Here is a 17,972-nt window from a genome sequence, read left to right on the forward strand (position 1 = left end):
CTGGTGTGCTTAGCAAAATAATAATAATAATCTCATACTTGAAATGAATATTTTATTTTGTTTGTTTTTTTCCAGGCAAAGGTGTAAATAAAATCTTCTCTTTCTCTGATGACAAAGCGTAAGATGACCTTTACTCTGTGCGATGACACTGGCCAGGTCCTTATCTTCCACATGTTCTCCATCCCTAAGAAGTGTGAAAACACAGTTTCCTTCACCATTTCTAGAGATAGAGGTATCCAACCCAGTACACCAAGTTAAACAGCAGGAATGATGTTGGGAAGAAGACCCTTGAGTAAGAGTCTAGTTCTAAGATGTCTATGTGTATCCTTCCTTTCCGCCATGAACCGGATTTACATTCTTCATAACAGCAGAAAAAGCTCTGGCAGTCCTTCCCATCCAGACATTCATAGATACAATTGTCTTCAAATTCTTGCCAGTACATGGCATTATTCAATGCGATGACTGTAGGAGGAGGCCTCATCTCTAGCACAGAATAGTTCTAGGGGGGGAAAGAGAGGACAGAAGAGATAGTACCTTGGCTACTAGAGGGACATCAGAGTTTTGGCATGCAGATACTTTGGGCTGGTCTAGACAAGCAGAGAAATCATAGAGTGCAGACATCCCCCTAGGACTGTACCACTTCAGCATTCAGGAAGGAATGGTACAGCTTAACTGTACCATGTCCACAGCTTTCATTGGTAAACTCTGCATGGTGAAAAGCTGCACAGTGGGCTAGCGCCAAGTACAAACAACTAAAGTCTTAAGGTTAATAGACACATTCTTTTTGTTGAATCAAAACCTGTGTTTTTGTATTAAGGCAAAGTATAAAGAAGCATGAAGGTGAAGCATTTATTTACTTCAGTTTTATTTCAATTTGCATTCATAAAGCTCAGGGGAAGAAGAAAGCAGAAAAAAATGTTTCCATTCATAGCAACATTTTAGGCTGTATTAATTTTTTTTAAAGAAGTTTAAAAACCGTACTCACCATCATGTGCCCGAAACTGACATCAGGTAGCTCAAGTAAAAGAAATCAGAGAATAAGAAGAAAAACTCAGAAGAAATGACATGACTAGAATACACATTATATGGTGTAAACGTTTATACGTTTTTGCCAGCTTCTCAAATATTAAAGAGGAGGGGAGTTTTGATACAGAACATGAGGATCTTAAACATCCCATAAGATGTCTAGGATCCTCACTTTCTGTATCTAAACTGAATTGTCCAGATCCTGTCTGTGGGCAAGATCCAGCCCAAAGTAAGCCCTTTTCACTTCCATGGGTTTCAACGGGAAGCAATAAAATGTGAGCTTAATTTAAAATCAATGGGATTCACGGGTCATGAATCAGGCTGTTATGTTTAATGACATGGGGGTGCTCCCCATGATTCATCCATGGCATTAAAACATTAAAGAAAAAATATATATCACTACTTCAGAGAAGGATGAATACATCACTGAGCTACTTGAAACTTTTACATATTAATGTCCTGCCTGCAGGCAAAGGCACATATTAACCCTTCCCCTGTGGCTTAGAGGGAAAAAAAATCACAATACCTTTTTATTTGTAAAATATATATATATAAAGCCAAGTCTACAAAACCATGGGAATTGTAAAATTTCAATATGGTCTGTGTAAAGCAGAAGGGAGAGTTTGGGTGTAATCCTTGACGCCTCCCTTTCCATGGAGGCGCAGGTTACAGCGACAGCCAAGGCGACATTTTTCCACCTTCGCTGCATCAAGCAATTGGTCCCTTACCTTTCCCGCCCCGACCTGGCCACAGTGATCCATGCGACGGTCACCTCCAGGCTTGACTACTGTAATTTGCTCTACGCGGGGCTGCCCTTGAAGCTGTCCCAGAAACTCCAGCGGGTGCAGAATGCTGCAGCGAGGCTCCTCACGGGGTCCCTGCCATGGGAGCATGTTCATCCAGTGCTTTTCAAGCTGCACTGGCTCCCGGTGGAGTACAGGGTCAGATTTAAGGTGCTGCTTTTGACCTTTAAAGCCCTTCACGGCCTAGGACCCTCGTACCTACGGGACCGCCTCTCCCGGTATGCCCCACGGAGAGCCTCAAGGTCCACAAATAGCAACACCCTAGTGGTCCCAGGCCCTAAGGAAGTTAGATTGGCTTCAACCAGAGCCAGGGCCTTTTCAACTCTGGCTCCGGCCTGGTGGAACACTCTGCCTCATGAGACCAGGGCCCTGCAGGATCTGATTTCTTTCCGCAGGACCTGTAAGACAGAGTTGCTCCGCCTGGCCTTTGGCTTGGAGCCAATTTGATTCCCTCCCTCTCTTTCTTTTTTCTTTTCCTTCTCCTCCTGCGATGAGGCATTTTAATATTTTAATGTTTCAATATTTTAATGTTGTATTTTAATTTTGTTTTAAGTTGTAATCATTCAACTTGTTTTTATTATTGCTTGTTAGCTGCCCTGAGCCTGGCCTTGGCTGGGGAGGGCGGGGTACAAATAAAAAATTATTATTATTATTATTATTATTATTATTATTATTATTATGCTCTTGTGAATAGAAAAATTGCCGCATTTGACCAACTTTATGCCCGCCAGATGTTCTGGACTACAACTCTCATCCACACCAGTCAACATGGCCAAGAGAGGATAGGAGTTGTAGAACAAAACATCTGCAGGGTACCAGGTTGGGAAAGTCTGTTCTACTGTGTTGCAATCCGTATTCCAATTCTTCTCCTGGTCCACTTTCACACCTGTGGTGCCACTTAAAGCAGACATGGATTCCCCCCCCCCAAATTTGGGGGACTGTAGTTTCCTAAAGGTCTTGAGAGTCGTTAGGAGACCTCTGTTTGCCTCACAGAGCTACACTTCTCCAGTGTTCCCCAGAAAGAGGTATTGACTGTTAAACCACTCTGGGAATTGCGCAAGTTGTTATTATACCGACAAGTGGAGCAACACTTCCATGCCAACCTTCTGCCCTGGTTTCTAATGTTCCGTGATGCTCATGGTTGTGTCACAGCACACTCACTGGTGCAAATGAAATTTAATGTGACCTGCTAGCATATCAGTCGAAAATCCACATTTCCATAATGCAACAGGTTAAAGGAACATCGGAAAACAGCACAGAAGCACTATCATAATAATTTGGAAAATTGCATAATATTTCCTGCATGTTGCAGAGGTGTGAAAACGTTGGATACCACTCAACATCTGTTAATTCAGAAGTTTGGTTCCCCACTTCCCCCACCTCATCTTACCGACTTTTTCTTCTTTGTGCAGTGTGGCTTCCTGCAACTCGAGTAGTAGTTGAGGGTGGCATATTCCATCAGAGCGGCAAACACAAATAAGAAGCACACAGTCACAAAGAGGTCCATGGCAGTGACGTAGGACACACGGGGTAAGGAGTTTCTTGCAATGGTGCTGAGAGTGGTCATGGTTAATACGGTGGTGATACCTGCAAATGAAAGCATGTTGTCAGAGCTGCTTCCAGATCCTAGCTCACAGAGGATCACGCTAGCCAGCGATCATTAAATAAAAGTCTTTATTGAGTTACAGTTTCCATTCTCAAGCTGCTGCGTGCAACTCTACGTCTCATGGTTAGATCGGCGAAGCTCCATCTGAGTCTCCGCCCCTTGTACACCAACTTAATATCCTAGCCTTGCTCCACCTTTTCCGCCTGACTGTTCTTCTCTGGGTCCCTCTGCCCCCCGGGGTCTCTTCCTTCCGGGATTCCTCTGACGCTGACGCTGACCCCCCTGACTCTTCTCCCTCCTTTCGGCGGGCTTTAGGACCTGGCTCCCTTTCCGGGCTGCCTACTGCGCCACCTTCCTGTGCATTTGAACTTGGCACGCGCGCCCAACCTTCCACCTTCCGTCTGACCGTTTCTTCGCTCCCCGATGGAGGTGTGGCCACTCCTGACTCGTGCCCTCCCCCCTGTTGTGAGCTGCCAGCGCTTGATCCCTGGCGCCCTTCCTCTTCCCTGCTCTCTGGCGGTGACGCTGGTCCTGATTTCCAACTGCTCCCCTCTGAGTCCCCTCTGGCTCTATCTTCCTGGGGTGTCCCCCTAGGCTCCCCCCTTGCCCTGGCCACTGGTGCTCCTTTCTGTGAATCTTCTGATTCACTGGAAAGACTCGGAGATCTCGGGTCGTCGTCATCACTCATCTTTTCTTCTGCCTCCTCTCCCTCGCTCTCTGTTTCCTCCCTTGCCCTTGCCTCTGCTCCTGAACCCCTGACATCCATCCCCCCCTCGAAGCCCCCTCTTCCCCCCTCCCCTCCTTCCGGTGCGGGATCTGGGTGCTGCCGTGTCAGGGGGACGAATGTCGGATACAGTTCGCTTCCCGTGGCGGGCCGCCATCCGAAGTCTTCCGGTTCTTCCTCCCTGCTCTCGTTGACGACGGTCACCTCCGCTTCCATCTCTGTGCCGCCGTGCTCGAAACCCGGGTCGTCCCCGAAAACGTCCATGTCCGTCTCTCCCTCGTTGCCTTCTGGAGACGTTGCTCGTCCTGGACCCTCCAGCCACCTTCTGCGGAACTGCTCCTCTGGTCGATCATCCCACCAATACGAGGGTTCTGAAGCAGATCCCGAGGGTGACCCCTCTGGGGAACGGGCGTCTCGTGTCGGTTCCTCGTCCGAGTCGAACCCCCGGAACGTGCTGGCTGAAAGCGTGGGCGTGAAAAGCCAGTCGTCGAAAAAGTCTGCTGGCATTGGCCTATGTGGGAAGAGGGCATGAAACTCTTCTTTGAGCAGAGGTTCGTCTAAAGCGTAGCCCGGCACCCAGCTGTTGGCACTGGCCGGGGTGCCCTCCTTGGCGAGAAGGTATTCTACCCCCTCTTCCCCCCATCTGGAGTCCAAAATCTCCGTGACTTCGTTGATGCGCTCCTCCTGTGCCACTCCCCCTTGCCCGGTTCTCTCTCGGAGCGGACCCGGTGCCGTTCCTGGTTCCTGAAACCTGTGAGGTGCCTTGTAGGGAGTGAGCACCGATCTGTGGAACACCGGATGCATTCTGGAACCCTCCGGAAGAGCCAGCCTGAAAGCCACCGGGTTGACCTGTTCGTCGACTTGGTAGGGCCCCAGTTGTTTATGCCCTAGTTTCTTCTTCGCCAACGACCTGGCCGGCACTGCGTGGGCTGCTAACCAGACCCAGTCTCCCACATGGATCTCTTCGCCAACCCTTCTGTGTTTGTCCGCTTGTACCTTGTATGCGTGTTTAGCCAGCTCCAGGTGCCGCCGCAGCTGATCGTGGACCTCCTGCAACTCCGACGCGAACGCATCTGCTGTCTGCGGCTCCCCCTCCCCCATTCTTTCCAGTCCCGGGAAGGTTCTAGGGTGCCTCCCGTTGTTGGCGAAGAACGGCGTGACCCCCGTGGACACGTGCTTCGTGTTGTTGTAGGCGAACTCAGCGAGAGGCAGGTAATCCACCCACGTCGCAGGCTGTTGATTCGCATAACATCTCAGGTACTGCTGCATGATGGCATTGACCCGCTCCGCTTGCCCGTTGGTCTGCGGGTGTCTAGCCGACGCCAGGTTGATCTTGACGTTCAGGAAGCCCATCAGCCTCTGCCAGAAGTTTGAGATGAACTGTCGCCCTCGGTCGGACAGAATAGACCACGGCAGACCGTGAACCTTGAACACGTGGTCTATGAACAGTTTGGCGGTTTGTTCCGCCGTGGCCACCTTCGCACACGGAATGAAATGTGCCATCTTGGAGAACAAATCCACCACCACCAGCACAGCCGTCTTGCCCCTCGAGCTGGGCAGATCCGTGACAAAGTCCAGGGCCACTCTCTCCCATGGCTCGAACGGAGCTTGCAGCGGTTCCAGCAGTCCGGCCGGCGGTCTGTGCACTGGTTTGGCCCTCTGGCAGGTGTCACACCTCGCCACGTAGTCCGCGACTTCCCCTCTCATTCCAGGCCACCAGAAGTCTCTGGCTACTAATTCCACCGTCTTCTCCTTGCCAAAGTGCCCGGCAGTGGGCGCGTCGTGCAGCTGCTGCAGTACCTTGGCGCGAAGTTCGTCTCCCGGCACGTAGATGGCCCCTTTACGGATGAGCAAACCATCTCGCAGCTGGAACTCGTCGGTCGCTGCCGTGCCCCTGTGCACCTCTGCCATCTTTGCTTGCGCGAAGGAGTCATCCTGCAACGCTCGTCGCACCGCATCCAGGTCAACTGTTGCCGCCGCGCACGCCCACACTGTCGGTGCGAAGATGTGCATGGCGGCCGCTGGCGTTGCCTCCTCCAGATACTGTGGCTTACGGGAGAGAGCATCCGCCATGATGTTGGTGTCCCCCGGGACATACTCTATTCGGAAGTCGAAATTCGCAAAGAACTCAGCCCAACGTATCTGCCTCTGGTTCAGGAACTGTGCCGTGCGCCAGTGCTCTAGATTCTTGTGGTCCGTGCAGACCTGCACCGTGTGCTTGGCGCCGATCAGGAAGTGCCTCCACGCTTTGAACGCTGCATGAATGGCCAGCAACTCCCTGTCCCAGATGGTGTAGTTCTGTTCGGACTTGCTGAGCTTCCTTGAGTAAAACGCTCCCGGCCTCCAAACCCCCTGCGGGTCTTTCTGCAGCAGGACTGCTCCCACGGCTCTGTCCGAAGCGTCTGTCTCCACCCTCATCGGCCTGCTGGGGTTGACATGAAGCAGCTGCTCTTCCGACGCGAAGAGACGCTTGAGTGCCTGAAAGGACTGCTCCGCCTGCTCTGTCCAGATGAACTTCTTTTTCTTGGAGCTGAGCGTGTCCGTGATGGCCGCTGTCTGCATCGCAAAGCCTTTGATAAACTTGCGATAGAAGTTCGCGAAGCCGACAAACCGTTGGACCTCCTTCCGGTTGCGTGGGCTTTTCCAATCCAACACTGCTCGGACCTTGGCACTGTCCATGGCGAGCCCTTTATCAGACAACTTGTAGCCCAGGAAATCCACCTCGGTCACGTCGAATTGGCACTTCTCCAGCTTGGCGTAAAGCCTATGTTGCTGTAGCCTGCTCAGCACTTCCTTGACGTGTCTGTCATGCTCCTGCTGCGATTCCGAAAAGATCAGGATGTCATCCAAGAAACAGACGCACGTCTTGTAGAGGAGCCCCGCCAACACGTGATGCATGAAAGCTTGAAAAACGTGGGAGCCATTTTGCAATCCAAAAGGCATAACTCTATATTCGTAGGTGCCCAGGGGCGTGAACATGGCTGTCTTCCACTCATCTCCCTCCCGCATGCGAATGAGGTTGTATGCCCCTCGCAGGTCCAACTTGGTGAACACTCTGCCCTTCCGTACCTTTGCGAGGAGGTCGTCGATTCGGGGCATGGGGAAGTCCGATGGCTTGGTCACACTGTTCAAGATGCGAAAGTCCACTACAAGTCTTTTTTGGGGCGTGTCCCGCTTCTTAACAAAGAATACCGGACTGCCCCCCGCTGCCTTGGACTCTCGGATGAAACCGCGCTCCAAATTATGATCTATGAACTCTTTGAGTTCCTGCAGTTCGTCCTCAGACATGGAATACAGCTTCCCTTTGGGCAGCGCCGCCCCCGGCAGCAGGTCAATTTTGCAGTCATATGGTCTGTGGGGGGGTAGCCTGTCTGCCTCTTTCTCGCAGAAAACCTCCAAAAATTCTGCGTACTTGTGGGGAACCGCTTGCAGCGTGCCTAGCTGCAGCTGTGACTCCTCTTCCCCTCCTTCCTGCCTGGGCACGATGCAGTGTTCAGCGCAAAAGGAAGAGCCGAAGGTCAGCTGCCTCTGGTACCAAGCCAGCGTCGGGCTGTGCTTGTCCAGCCAACTCATGCCCAATACAATGGGCGTGTCCGATAGTTGAGTGACATTGAAGCTGATGATTTCCCTGTGATTCCCAAGTCGCATCACCATTGGTGGCGTCTGCTTCACCACTTGCCCCCCTAGCAGCTCCCTGCCATCCACCGTGACAACCTGCAGGGGCAGCGTGGCAGGCAGCAACTGTATAGCGTGCCGGTCGACAAAGTCCTGCCCTATAAAGTCCGCATTGCTTCCGGAGTCAATGGTGATTGGCACGTCCATGGTGATTCCATTGGGCAGCTGGAGCGACGCGGTGAGCTTCACTACCGGTTTGGGCGGGAGGGGGTCCATGGGCTGTAAAATCTCTGGGGACTGCTTCACTGACACGTCTGGCTGGGCCCCAGTGCCTCTTCCTCCAACCAGACTCCTTCGTTTCCCTGCTGTGGTTGTCCTTGCTGCGTTGCTGCAGTTACCATTGCTGAGGCTGCAGTGTGCTTGTGGAGCCTCTGGGGACACTCTTTCGCCATATGCTGCGGATCATCGCAGATGTAACACTTCCTGTTCCCTCTAGGAGGCTTCGCTTTCACTGCTGCCGGTGCTAGGGCTCTGGCTGCTGACTGAGCCCTTGCACCTCCAACCTCCATAGGTTCCGCTCCTCCTCCTGGCGGAGGCGTGGATTGCGCACGCGCTGCTTCTCTGGGAAGGAAGGAGGAGCCCCTGGCTGGTTCGCGCCCTCCACGCCCTTCGTCCCTGCTCCACGGACGTCCTTCCAGCCGCACCCCCACCGCCAGCGCCCTCTGAACGATCTCCTGCGTGGTCCGGGGTCTCTCCCCCTCGCAATTTCATCTTTAACCGAGCCGTGCAATCCCTCCCAAAACAGGTCTCTTACAGGAGCCGAATCTCTGTCCCATTCCAGGGCACTGACCAAAGCGAAAAAGCGGGCATGGTACTGCCTTACGCTGGCCCTCCCTTGCTTCAGTCCATGTATCTCCTGCCGAGCAAGATCCACGTCAATGCTTGATAAAAAGCACCCATCCATCGCTTTAATAAAGGCATCCGCATTTTGGAGCGCCGGATCCTTATCTCTCCACAAATTGCGCAGCCATGCTTTAGCATCTCCATGCAAATGGGACATGATGAATCCCACCTTCTCTTGCTCATCTCTAAAGTCTTTGTTCAGCAGTTGCAGTGCACACATTACATCTGCTCTAAAGTTGGGGTACTGTTGCAAATTCCCATCGAAGTGAGAGACCAGACCGCCTGTTCGTCTCCCCAACCCAATCCCCTCCGGTTTGGGTGTCAGTTGCCCTTGCTTCGTAAGCACTTCCAACCTGACCTGGAGATCCCTGTAGGCGGCAGCTGCGTCCTCCTCTCTCTTCCTGGATGCAAGAGCCTCGGCATTCAGTCGTGTCACTGCTTCTCTGAGTTCCACTATCTGCTGTTCGGCCGTCATGTTGTCTGCCGTTCGTGAGCTCGCTAGTAGGCACCCGCTTTCTCTCCTCTCCGCGAGGACGTAGATGCCCACAATCTTGAGATGGAGCTTACTGTCAGAGCTGCTTCCAGATCCTAGCTCACAGAGGATCACGCTAGCCAGCGATCATTAAATAAAAGTCTTTATTGAGTTACAGTTTCCATTCTCAAGCTGCTGCGTGCAACTCTACGTCTCATGGTTAGATCGGCGAAGCTCCATCTGAGTCTCCGCCCCTTGTACACCAACTTAATATCCTAGCCTTGCTCCACCTTTTCCGCCTGACTGTTCTTCTCTGGGTCCCTCTGCCCCCCGGGGTCTCTTCCTTCCGGGATTCCTCTGACGCTGACCCCCCTGACTCTTCTCCCTCCTTTCGGCGGGCTTTAGGACCTGGCTCCCTTTCCGGGCTGCCTACTGCGCCACCTTCCTGTGCATTTGAACTTGGCACGCGCGCCCAACCTTCCACCTTCCGTCTGACCGTTTCTTCGCTCCCCGATGGAGGTGTGGCCACTCCTGACTCGTGCCCTCCCCCCTGTTGTGAGCTGCCAGCGCTTGATCCCTGGCGCCCTTCCTCTTCCCTGCTCTCTGGCGGTGACGCTGGTCCTGATTTCCAACTGCTCCCCTCTGAGTCCCCTCTGGCTCTATCTTCCTGGGGTGTCCCCCTAGGCTCCCCCCTTGCCCTGGCCACTGGTGCTCCTTTCTGTGAATCTTCTGATTCACTGGAAAGACTCGGAGATCTCGGGTCGTCGTCATCACTCATCTTTTCTTCTGCCTCCTCTCCCTCGCTCTCTGTTTCCTCCCTTGCCCTTGCCTCTGCTCCTGAACCCCTGACACATGTCTTTTCATGTTTTTGAAAGGAAAACACACCCAGATGCAGAACAGAACTGTGATTCAATTATCGTTCTCTTGTTGAAGAAAGATGACTCCATTCTTCATGGGCTTCACAAATCACAATATAGTTTGGTAGGACTTTGTGTGTGTGTGTGTGTGTAAAGAAAAGAAAAGCAGATCAGTGTGGAGCCAAAACAGAACAGAATGGAGGGATTTGCCCCTTTCTATTTAAACAATCAGTGCCACTTGTAAGCAAAGGTCATTTTTTGATTGGCTTTCCAATCAATCTGCACAGTCTAAATTGTGCGGCTGGATTACAAACGATCGATTACTATTACTGTTGATTTATCAGTCGCTGCCTAAGCTACCATCTCAAGGCGATTTGCACATAAGATAATTAGAAACAGTTAAAAACCATGAAACAGCAAATATATTTAAACAAGCCTAAAACTAGAACAAGTGGATGCTCATAGCAAGGGCTCATTTATTTAGCTTGGGAAGCCTGTCAACTTGGGAAAAGTGTCTTCAGTTGTTTCCAGACAGTACAAATAGTGGCCCCCGCAGATATCTCAACAGCAGTGCTATTCAACAGAATAGGGGGAGGCACAGAAAAAGCAAGTTTCTGAGCTCTTGTGGTTCCACTGGAAAAACTGTTTATTCCAATGGGTGGGTGCTACACTGTTACGAAAACAGAAAAAGAGCAACAGGTGGTTTTCTGGTGGAAAGCCTCAGCAGATCAGGTACATCCTACTTGTCTTATGTTGCTTGCTTCTGACATATGCCGAAGATCTCAAGGTATCTTATACTGTAGAATTATACCTTCATCAAATCATTTGAGAGCTCCAGAAAAAATGAATTATTTTCCATTTCTCTCCCCCACTCCCTATCCACTTTCTGATTATCTTCATTATTTCATCGTAAAACGTACCACATACTAAGACCTTTGCTGAAGGGGATAAAGCCCTCTCTTCATACCACCAAGAGCAGCTGCCAAGAGCACTGGTATTTTCACTAATTAATTTCACTGAGCGAAATTTCTCTCTGATGTATCTCAACTGAGGTTAATAGGAGTTACACCCAGGGAGCTTTTGGCCCACTGAGACTCTCTATTCATTCTGTCTAATTAACATTAATGATATAGAGGCATAAGGATGTTTTCAGCAGGTAGCCTTTGGCTGTATTGTAAACAAATGTATTTTTGGAATCAGGCACTCTTTACTATTTTGCCTGGGAGGGTTTCCACTTTCAGACTTAAATAAATGCCCAACTATGAAACAAACAGAACTGATGGTGGATGGGTGCTTGAATAGAAGATCTTTAGACTGTCATTCTATCCCTATTTGCCCAGGAATAAGCTCCATTGAACTTAATGGGACTTACTTTTAAGTGGGTATGTACAGGATTACACCACATAGTGTTGTGCTTAGAGTATTGGACTCGAACAGTGGCTCCCTCAGTGGGCAGAACTGCCCCCTGGGGGTGGTGGGATTACTTAGGGGAGCACTGAAAGCCAAGAGGGTGGCAGTGGGGCACAGGAGATGACTATTAGACTTCAAAAAGCTGGAATCACTGGTTCAAGTTCACCAGCTTTGTGGAATTAATCAAACGAAATAGTTTCAACTGGATTTTGAGCAAATGTGCAAATAATTGCTACTGTTTTGAATGTTCTTGTTTTATTATCTTCCTTAGTGGTTCATTCCATTCGTCATTTTGAATAATGCTTTTTATAGGCAGGTTAGGGGGCATTGGGGGTGAGTTTATGGAGCCAAGGGGGTTCTGCCTTGAAAAAATTGGGAACCGCTGGACTAGCACTAGGACTAGAACTAGGCAGATGAGGGTTCAAATCCCCATTCAGCCATGGAACTCACCACATGACCTTGGGCCCAGAACAGTCTTTCAGCCTAGGTTACCTCACATGGTTCTTGTGAGGATAACATGGGAAGAAAGAGAACCAAGCGTGCCATCTTGACATGCTTGGAAAAAAGTTGGGATATAAATGCAATAATCAATACATACATAGAAGATCTGATTCATCCCTATCTGTCAGTTTCATGTAGATGTGTTTTTGGCTACTGATACTATTTGGTTAGTGTGCCATCCCACAGATCCCGGGAGCCATGTTGTTCTCACTCTTGTTTTACAGATGGGGAATAAAGATACAGTGACTTGATTCAGGCCACACACAGGAAAGGCTGCCTCAAGTGATCAGTTAAGGGCACATGCAAGCAGGAGGACCCCTGATCAAATGCTTCAGAGCAGGACTGGGGTGAACACAACCCTGTCCACAGCTGATCTCAGTAGGGTGAGCAGGACTGTGTTCACCCTGATCCTGCAACCCACCCTAACAACCTCCCCTTTCCTACTGTCTTGAGGCAGGGAGAAGTCAGACAGCAAGGGCTTCAACACTTCAAGCTGGATTCAGACATTCACCTGAACATGCAAAAGACAGGAGATGGGAAGGGGTGTGCCCGCAAGCCTCGCCTGCAATGTTCTCAAGATGCTGTCTGGATTTTTGCACAAAGGGTTCGTAGATCAGTGTTGAAGTTTGCAATTCATTATGTGGTGACCCTATTTCAATCCAGGTTTCAAATCTCATCTATTGACTCAGGTCAACGGGACAAGAAGGGTGCACATTTCCTTACAAAAAGATTCCCAAGACCTAATGGCTAACATATCTGCTGTTAAAATAAAAAAAATCCTTCCAGTAGCACCTTTAAGACCAACTAAGTTAGTTCTTGGTATGAGCTTTCGTGTGCAAGCACACTTCTTCAGATACTTCTTCAGGTATCTGAAGAAGTGTGCTTGCACACGAAAGCTCATACCAAGAACTAACTTAGTTGGTCTTAAAGGTGCTACTGGAAGGATTTTTTTTATTTTGACTATGGCAGACCAACACGGCTACCTATCTATATCTGCTGTTGGATGAGGATAGGATCTTGATAACCAGGACGTTACCCTGTCCCACAAATCTGCTGCTGATATCTCTCCTGGGGCAGCCTTGAATTCTGACTTGCACCTCTGCAGCCAAATATCTCCTAACCTCATTTCCCCTTGACCATTCAAATGTTTAAAAGATAATAGTATCCTCTGATTAAGCTTCTAACCCATGCCTCCCTTTGATCAGACTGATAACAGAGGTTTGCAGTGATAAGCAAGCTGCTTGTGGAAAGCCAGGGCCAGAGGGCTTTGCTGCCTGCTAAAAACCACTTGACATTTACACGATCTTTGTTCTTCTATAGAAAGTCGAGCATTGTGAAAATCTAATTCAAGAGCATGCTCTGTCATCATTTCATCACACTTTTGATAGAGAAATATTATTCACAGCTGTGCCCAATCATTTCTCATTTCCACAACTATGCCTAATCTAAAGTGGGGGGGGGGGGCACACACAGAAATTTAGCAATGCCCAGTGGGTTTTTTTGGGGGGGGGATGCAGGGGTACGCATACCCCTTAACATTTTGTGGATCTAAGTTTGGCCTCATAGAGGGGCAGTATTTAAATATGAGTAGGAAAATGAGAGTACCCCTAAAAAAATTTTAGGGGGGGGGGAACCACTGACAATGCCTGTTTCTCATCCCCTTCTTCAATACTACAGTAGTGGCAATAGCAAAGTTTTAATATTTGTCCCTTGATGGTGTTACACAACTCTTCCCCTTTTTATATCTGTGAAACATGCTTTATATGGGGCAAAAGCATGCAATTCTGTACATAATCACCCAGAAGTAAGCCAATATTGAGAGCTAGTGTGGTGTAGTGGTTAAGAGCGGTAGTCTCCTAATCTGGGGAACCGGGTTCGCGTCTCCGCTCCTCCACATGCAGCTGCTGGGTGACCTTGGGCCAGTCACACTTCTTTGAAGTCTCTCAGCCCCACTCACCTCACAGAGTGTTTGTTGTGGGGGAGGAAGGGAAAGGAGAATGTTAGCCGCTTTGAGACTCCTGAAGGGGAGTGAAAGGCGGGATATCAAATCCAAACTCTTCTTCTTCTTCTTCAATATGACATGCATATATGTATGCTGAACTGTGTGTTTGTGGCATTTTTTGCATATGTATTACACTAGCAGCCCTTGGAAAATCAGTATCTTTGATGGGGGTAGATAACCAGAATTCCTCCAGAAATTGTTGGACTACAGTTCCCATCACTCCTGCCCATTGGTCATCCTGGCAGGGGCTGATGGGCATCGTTGTTTAGCATCATCTGGAACGCCACAAGTTCTACTTCTTCATCTTGAAATAAAACCCATGACATACACTACAGCTGTTATACTTTTGATGCTATCCGATGGCTGCATTTTTAAATCTGTTCCTCCTGTGTGATTTTTTTTTTACCCTTTGACTTATATATTATGAACCACAGTTCCCATCACCCCTGACTTTAGCCCAGTAGACATCTGGAAGATCACATATTAAGTCACCCTGATTTACTGTTTTTCAGATAAGATCCAGCCACAGGGAGGCAGAATCTCCTATATTGGCTTTTCTAATAAGTGGGGGAAATTGTTCGTGTGGGATATTAGTGTTATCTGGAAGAATTCCTCCCCCACCAACAAATGGTCCTTCCGCAGGAAGGAGAGGCAAGCATGAGCAGCAGGAGGAGAAATAGGGAACAGTGGGGGCTTACTGGATGGTTGCATTTGAGCTAGACATTGGTAAAAGGTAAAGGTAAAGGGACCCCTGACCATTAGGTCCAGTCGGGGCCGACTCTGGGGTTGCGGTGCTTATCTCGCTTTATTGGCCGAGGGAGCCAGCGTACAGTTTCCGGGTCATGTGACCAGCATGACTAAGCTGCTTCTGGTGAACCAGAGCAGCACACGGAAACGCCGTTTACCTTCCCGCCGGAGCGGTACCTATTTATCTACTTGCACTTTGATGTGCTTTCGAACTGCTAGGTTGGCAGGAGCAGGGACCAAGCAATGGAAGCTCACCCTGTCGCGGGGATTCGAACCACCGACCTTCTGATCGGCAAGTCCTAGGCTCTGTGGTTTAACCCACAGCGCCACCCGTGTCCCTTAGATATTGGTAGAGGAGATGAAAGATTTGTTAAGCCAGCTACAGGGCTTGTGAACTGCCATGAGTAGTCGCATAATGGTTGCGTGTGCATACAGAACTCTGTGTATGCATAGTCGTGCTTTCTGACCATGTGAAAGGCAATTGGTTTGGGACCAGTTGATTTAGAATTTGTCCAGAATCAAAATTGCATGCCATCAAAATTGTGTCTGCGTGTGGCTCCGGTTTCTCACAGTTACCCAAATGCAGTAACTACTCTGCCATCGCTGTTCATGAAAAGGAGCTTTGAGTCAGTCCAGAGTCCTCCTTCTACTGCCCCTAATAACTTCGCGCTACAACAATGGTAGTGCTTTTCACAGCGCGATCTCTTCAGTAAAGTAATAAAGGGCACCAGGATTCCTTTCCCGTCTTCTTGATCTCCCTCACCATGACCAATCTCTTGGGGTTGATTCACTTTGATTTCTCATTGTTTGATGACTCACAGCTGAGTAGATGAATTGGAAAAACCTCATTCATTGTGCTTTGAGGTGAGATGCAGTATTTGAAAGTTCTGCCTGTTGTGTTGGATCCACCGCCATGCCCCATTCATTCAAATCTGTCTGTGTGGACTTGTTCTTAGAACATTGCATTCAGGATACCTTGCAATGGTAGTCCTAGCAGCTTGGATTAATAACCTGGACAATGTCATATCATAAGGAGGAGACTGCACCTATACATTTGCATAGTTAACCACAACAAATCCAAACTAGAGGTGTGCCCTATCTGTGGGCAAAGAAATTGTGGGGACGTTTTTACCAATGGGGGATTTCCCTAGGGGGAGAAGAAATTCTCCAACACTTTCTTGGTGGAGGGGGTTGAACTCACCATTAGCAGTGACAGTACTTCATTTTCTTCTAAGGCTTGGATTTTGGGTTTGTGTGAGTGTGACCATCATTTTGCACGTCCCACGGTACTTTGAACTAGGTCTGGCAGCAGCACTGGGCCAGACTGGTCCCTGATCAAGGGACCTGTGTGCCTGAATGGTCCCTTCACTGACCCAGCCTGGCCACACTGCCATTCATTGCCTATCTGCTAGGAGTCTGGGTGCTTTACAGAAGCAGCTGCTGCTGCTGGTGCCACTTTTGAAGGGGAGCCAAGCTCAGCTCCCACCTGTGGTGGCTGTCTGCCATTTTAAGTTACCCAAAATGCAATGCCCTGGCCCATAGATGTATGAAATATATCGACTGATTGTATCTACAGCCCAGGGAACTGGTGTGGGGCAGTGAAAGCAGTAGCAGTGCTAGAGAAATTGTGTAGTGATCACCTGGCGACTGGGTTCCCAGTCATATACCCATTCACTGTTGTATGATAATTCTTAGGGAGCTTCAAAAACAATGAGAAAGATAGAGTTTGCAGTCCAAGAAACCCTGTTCTAATCTGCACTATACTATTAAATCCCTATTTTACCACTTTAAAAAGTCCTGGAAACTGTGGTTTGTTAAGGGTGCTGAGAGTTTTTAGGAAGACTCCCCTCACAAAGCTACAATCCCCAGAGTTCCCTAGGAAGAGGGATTGATGGTTAAACTACTCAGGCAGGAACAGAATGTCCAAATTTGCAGGATGCAAGCTGTCTCTTTCTCCCCCAGCCCCACTTCTCAATCTCTCTCTCTCTCTCTCTGACATATATATTTGCCATGAAGCAATTGTTCACTGGAAATTAGATTGAATTTCTCTACTGACAAAGAACATAGGCAGGATTCAAATCCACCGTGACACACACAAAAATTCTGAGAACTTACCTAGGGCTGTTCTTGCTGGTGTGGCATCCTTTTTAATCCAAAACGATACCCAGGATAAGACAACTGTTAATATACAGGGAATGTATGTTTGAATAGTGAAGTATCCCATTCTTCTACTTAAATCGAAGTATATAGTCATGACTATATAATCACCTGCAAGAATAAATAAATTGTATAATTTGGTAACTGGCTTGTAGAATCCAGTGGGAGTCTGCTCACATGAAGAAGGAAACAGAGAACATTGCTGTAATGACTTACAATGTTAACATTCATGGGCGACACAGTGCTTTGAATAGAGAATACCTTTATATCAGTGATGGCAACATCAACTGGGGCCAGGGAGCCAAACTTTCCAAACTTTTCCAGGGCCCACACCCATTATTAATTTTTTTACTACAAAACCCCCAACTCCTCCTGAATTTGACTTCAACGTTATGTTAATCAGAATCTAAAATTTGAAACAAGGAACGCCCAACACATTCTGGCACCTGAGGAAAACTACAAAATAGCAGTGCACCACCACCAGTTCAGATGAGTGAAGATCAGCTTGGGAATGAAAGGGGAGGGTGGAGAGGAGGAGCAGGTGGCGGTGGCTGAAGCAGCATAGGGTGAATCCACCACTCTTCCCAGGGGGTCCAGATCTGCTGCCCAAAGTGGCTGCCTCATCCCGCTTCATAGGCAAGCCACCCCTAATTTGAACTACAGTGGTACCTCGGGTTAAGAACTTAATTCGTTCTGGAGGTCCATTCTTAACCTGAAGCACCACTTCAGCGAATGGGGCCTCCCACTGCCGCCACCACGCTGTTGCTGCACGATTTCTGTTCTCATCCTGAAGCAAAGTTCTTAACCCGAGATACTATTTCTGGGTTAGCGGAGTCTGTAACCTGAAGCGTATGTAATCTGAGGTACCACTGTATTTGAATATGGCAACTTATTTAATCTGAAACATGTACAGCACAAATATAATAAAGTTGTTAGGCATATACCGTTACATATTGTCCTTGATGTGACCTGGGACCCTAAGGGAAAATACTGCTGTGCCCTTCCACAGCTGCTGTCAAAACAGATGTATGCCTCAGTCCCCACCCCACAGTAGCCTTGAAGATAACGCCACCATTTATATAGTATTTGTAATGGTGTGGGTGGCATAGGGCACATTGGGAACTCCCAAAGGGTCTGCTCAGACTCCTA

At 48.9% G+C, this 17,972-nt stretch overlaps 1 protein-coding gene and 2 long non-coding RNA genes across 5 annotated transcripts in view; 2 read left to right on the plus strand and 1 right to left on the minus strand.

Moving 5' to 3' along the window:
- LOC308474904 overlaps positions 1 to 17,972 on the plus strand; it is a 106,943-nt gene that overhangs the window by 73,554 nt on the left and 15,417 nt on the right. The window lies entirely within an intron of this gene.
- GABRG3 (gamma-aminobutyric acid type A receptor subunit gamma3) overlaps positions 36 to 17,972 on the minus strand; it is a 310,487-nt gene continuing 292,550 nt past the window's right edge. Inside the window, exons 7-10 of one of the 2 annotated variants that reach the window (XM_081001400.1) lie at positions 16,782 to 16,844; positions 3,220 to 3,416; positions 986 to 1,015; positions 36 to 499 (exon numbers count right to left, since the gene is read on the minus strand). In XM_081001400.1, coding sequence (XP_080857526.1) covers positions 221 to 499; positions 986 to 1,015; positions 3,220 to 3,416; positions 16,782 to 16,844 — 569 coding nt within the window. In that variant the 3' untranslated portion in view covers positions 36 to 220. Of the gene's footprint in view, positions 500 to 985; positions 1,016 to 3,219; positions 3,417 to 16,781; positions 16,935 to 17,972 lie in introns of both variants that reach the window. The other variant, XM_081001399.1, reaches the window with a different exon arrangement.
- LOC308474888 overlaps positions 113 to 17,972 on the plus strand; it is a 22,020-nt gene continuing 4,160 nt past the window's right edge. The window contains exons 1-4 of one of the 2 annotated variants that reach the window (XR_013985003.1): positions 113 to 232; positions 3,242 to 3,359; positions 10,025 to 10,130; positions 12,375 to 12,521. This is a non-coding gene — a long non-coding RNA (uncharacterized lncRNA). The remainder of the gene's footprint in view (positions 233 to 3,241; positions 3,360 to 10,024; positions 10,131 to 12,374; positions 12,522 to 17,972) is intronic. The other variant, XR_013985004.1, reaches the window with a different exon arrangement.

The sequence above is a fragment of the Podarcis pityusensis genome (genome assembly GCF_964106645.2).
Source record: "Podarcis pityusensis genome assembly, chromosome: 4".
Classification (NCBI taxonomy): domain Eukaryota; kingdom Metazoa; phylum Chordata; class Lepidosauria; order Squamata; family Lacertidae; genus Podarcis; species Podarcis pityusensis.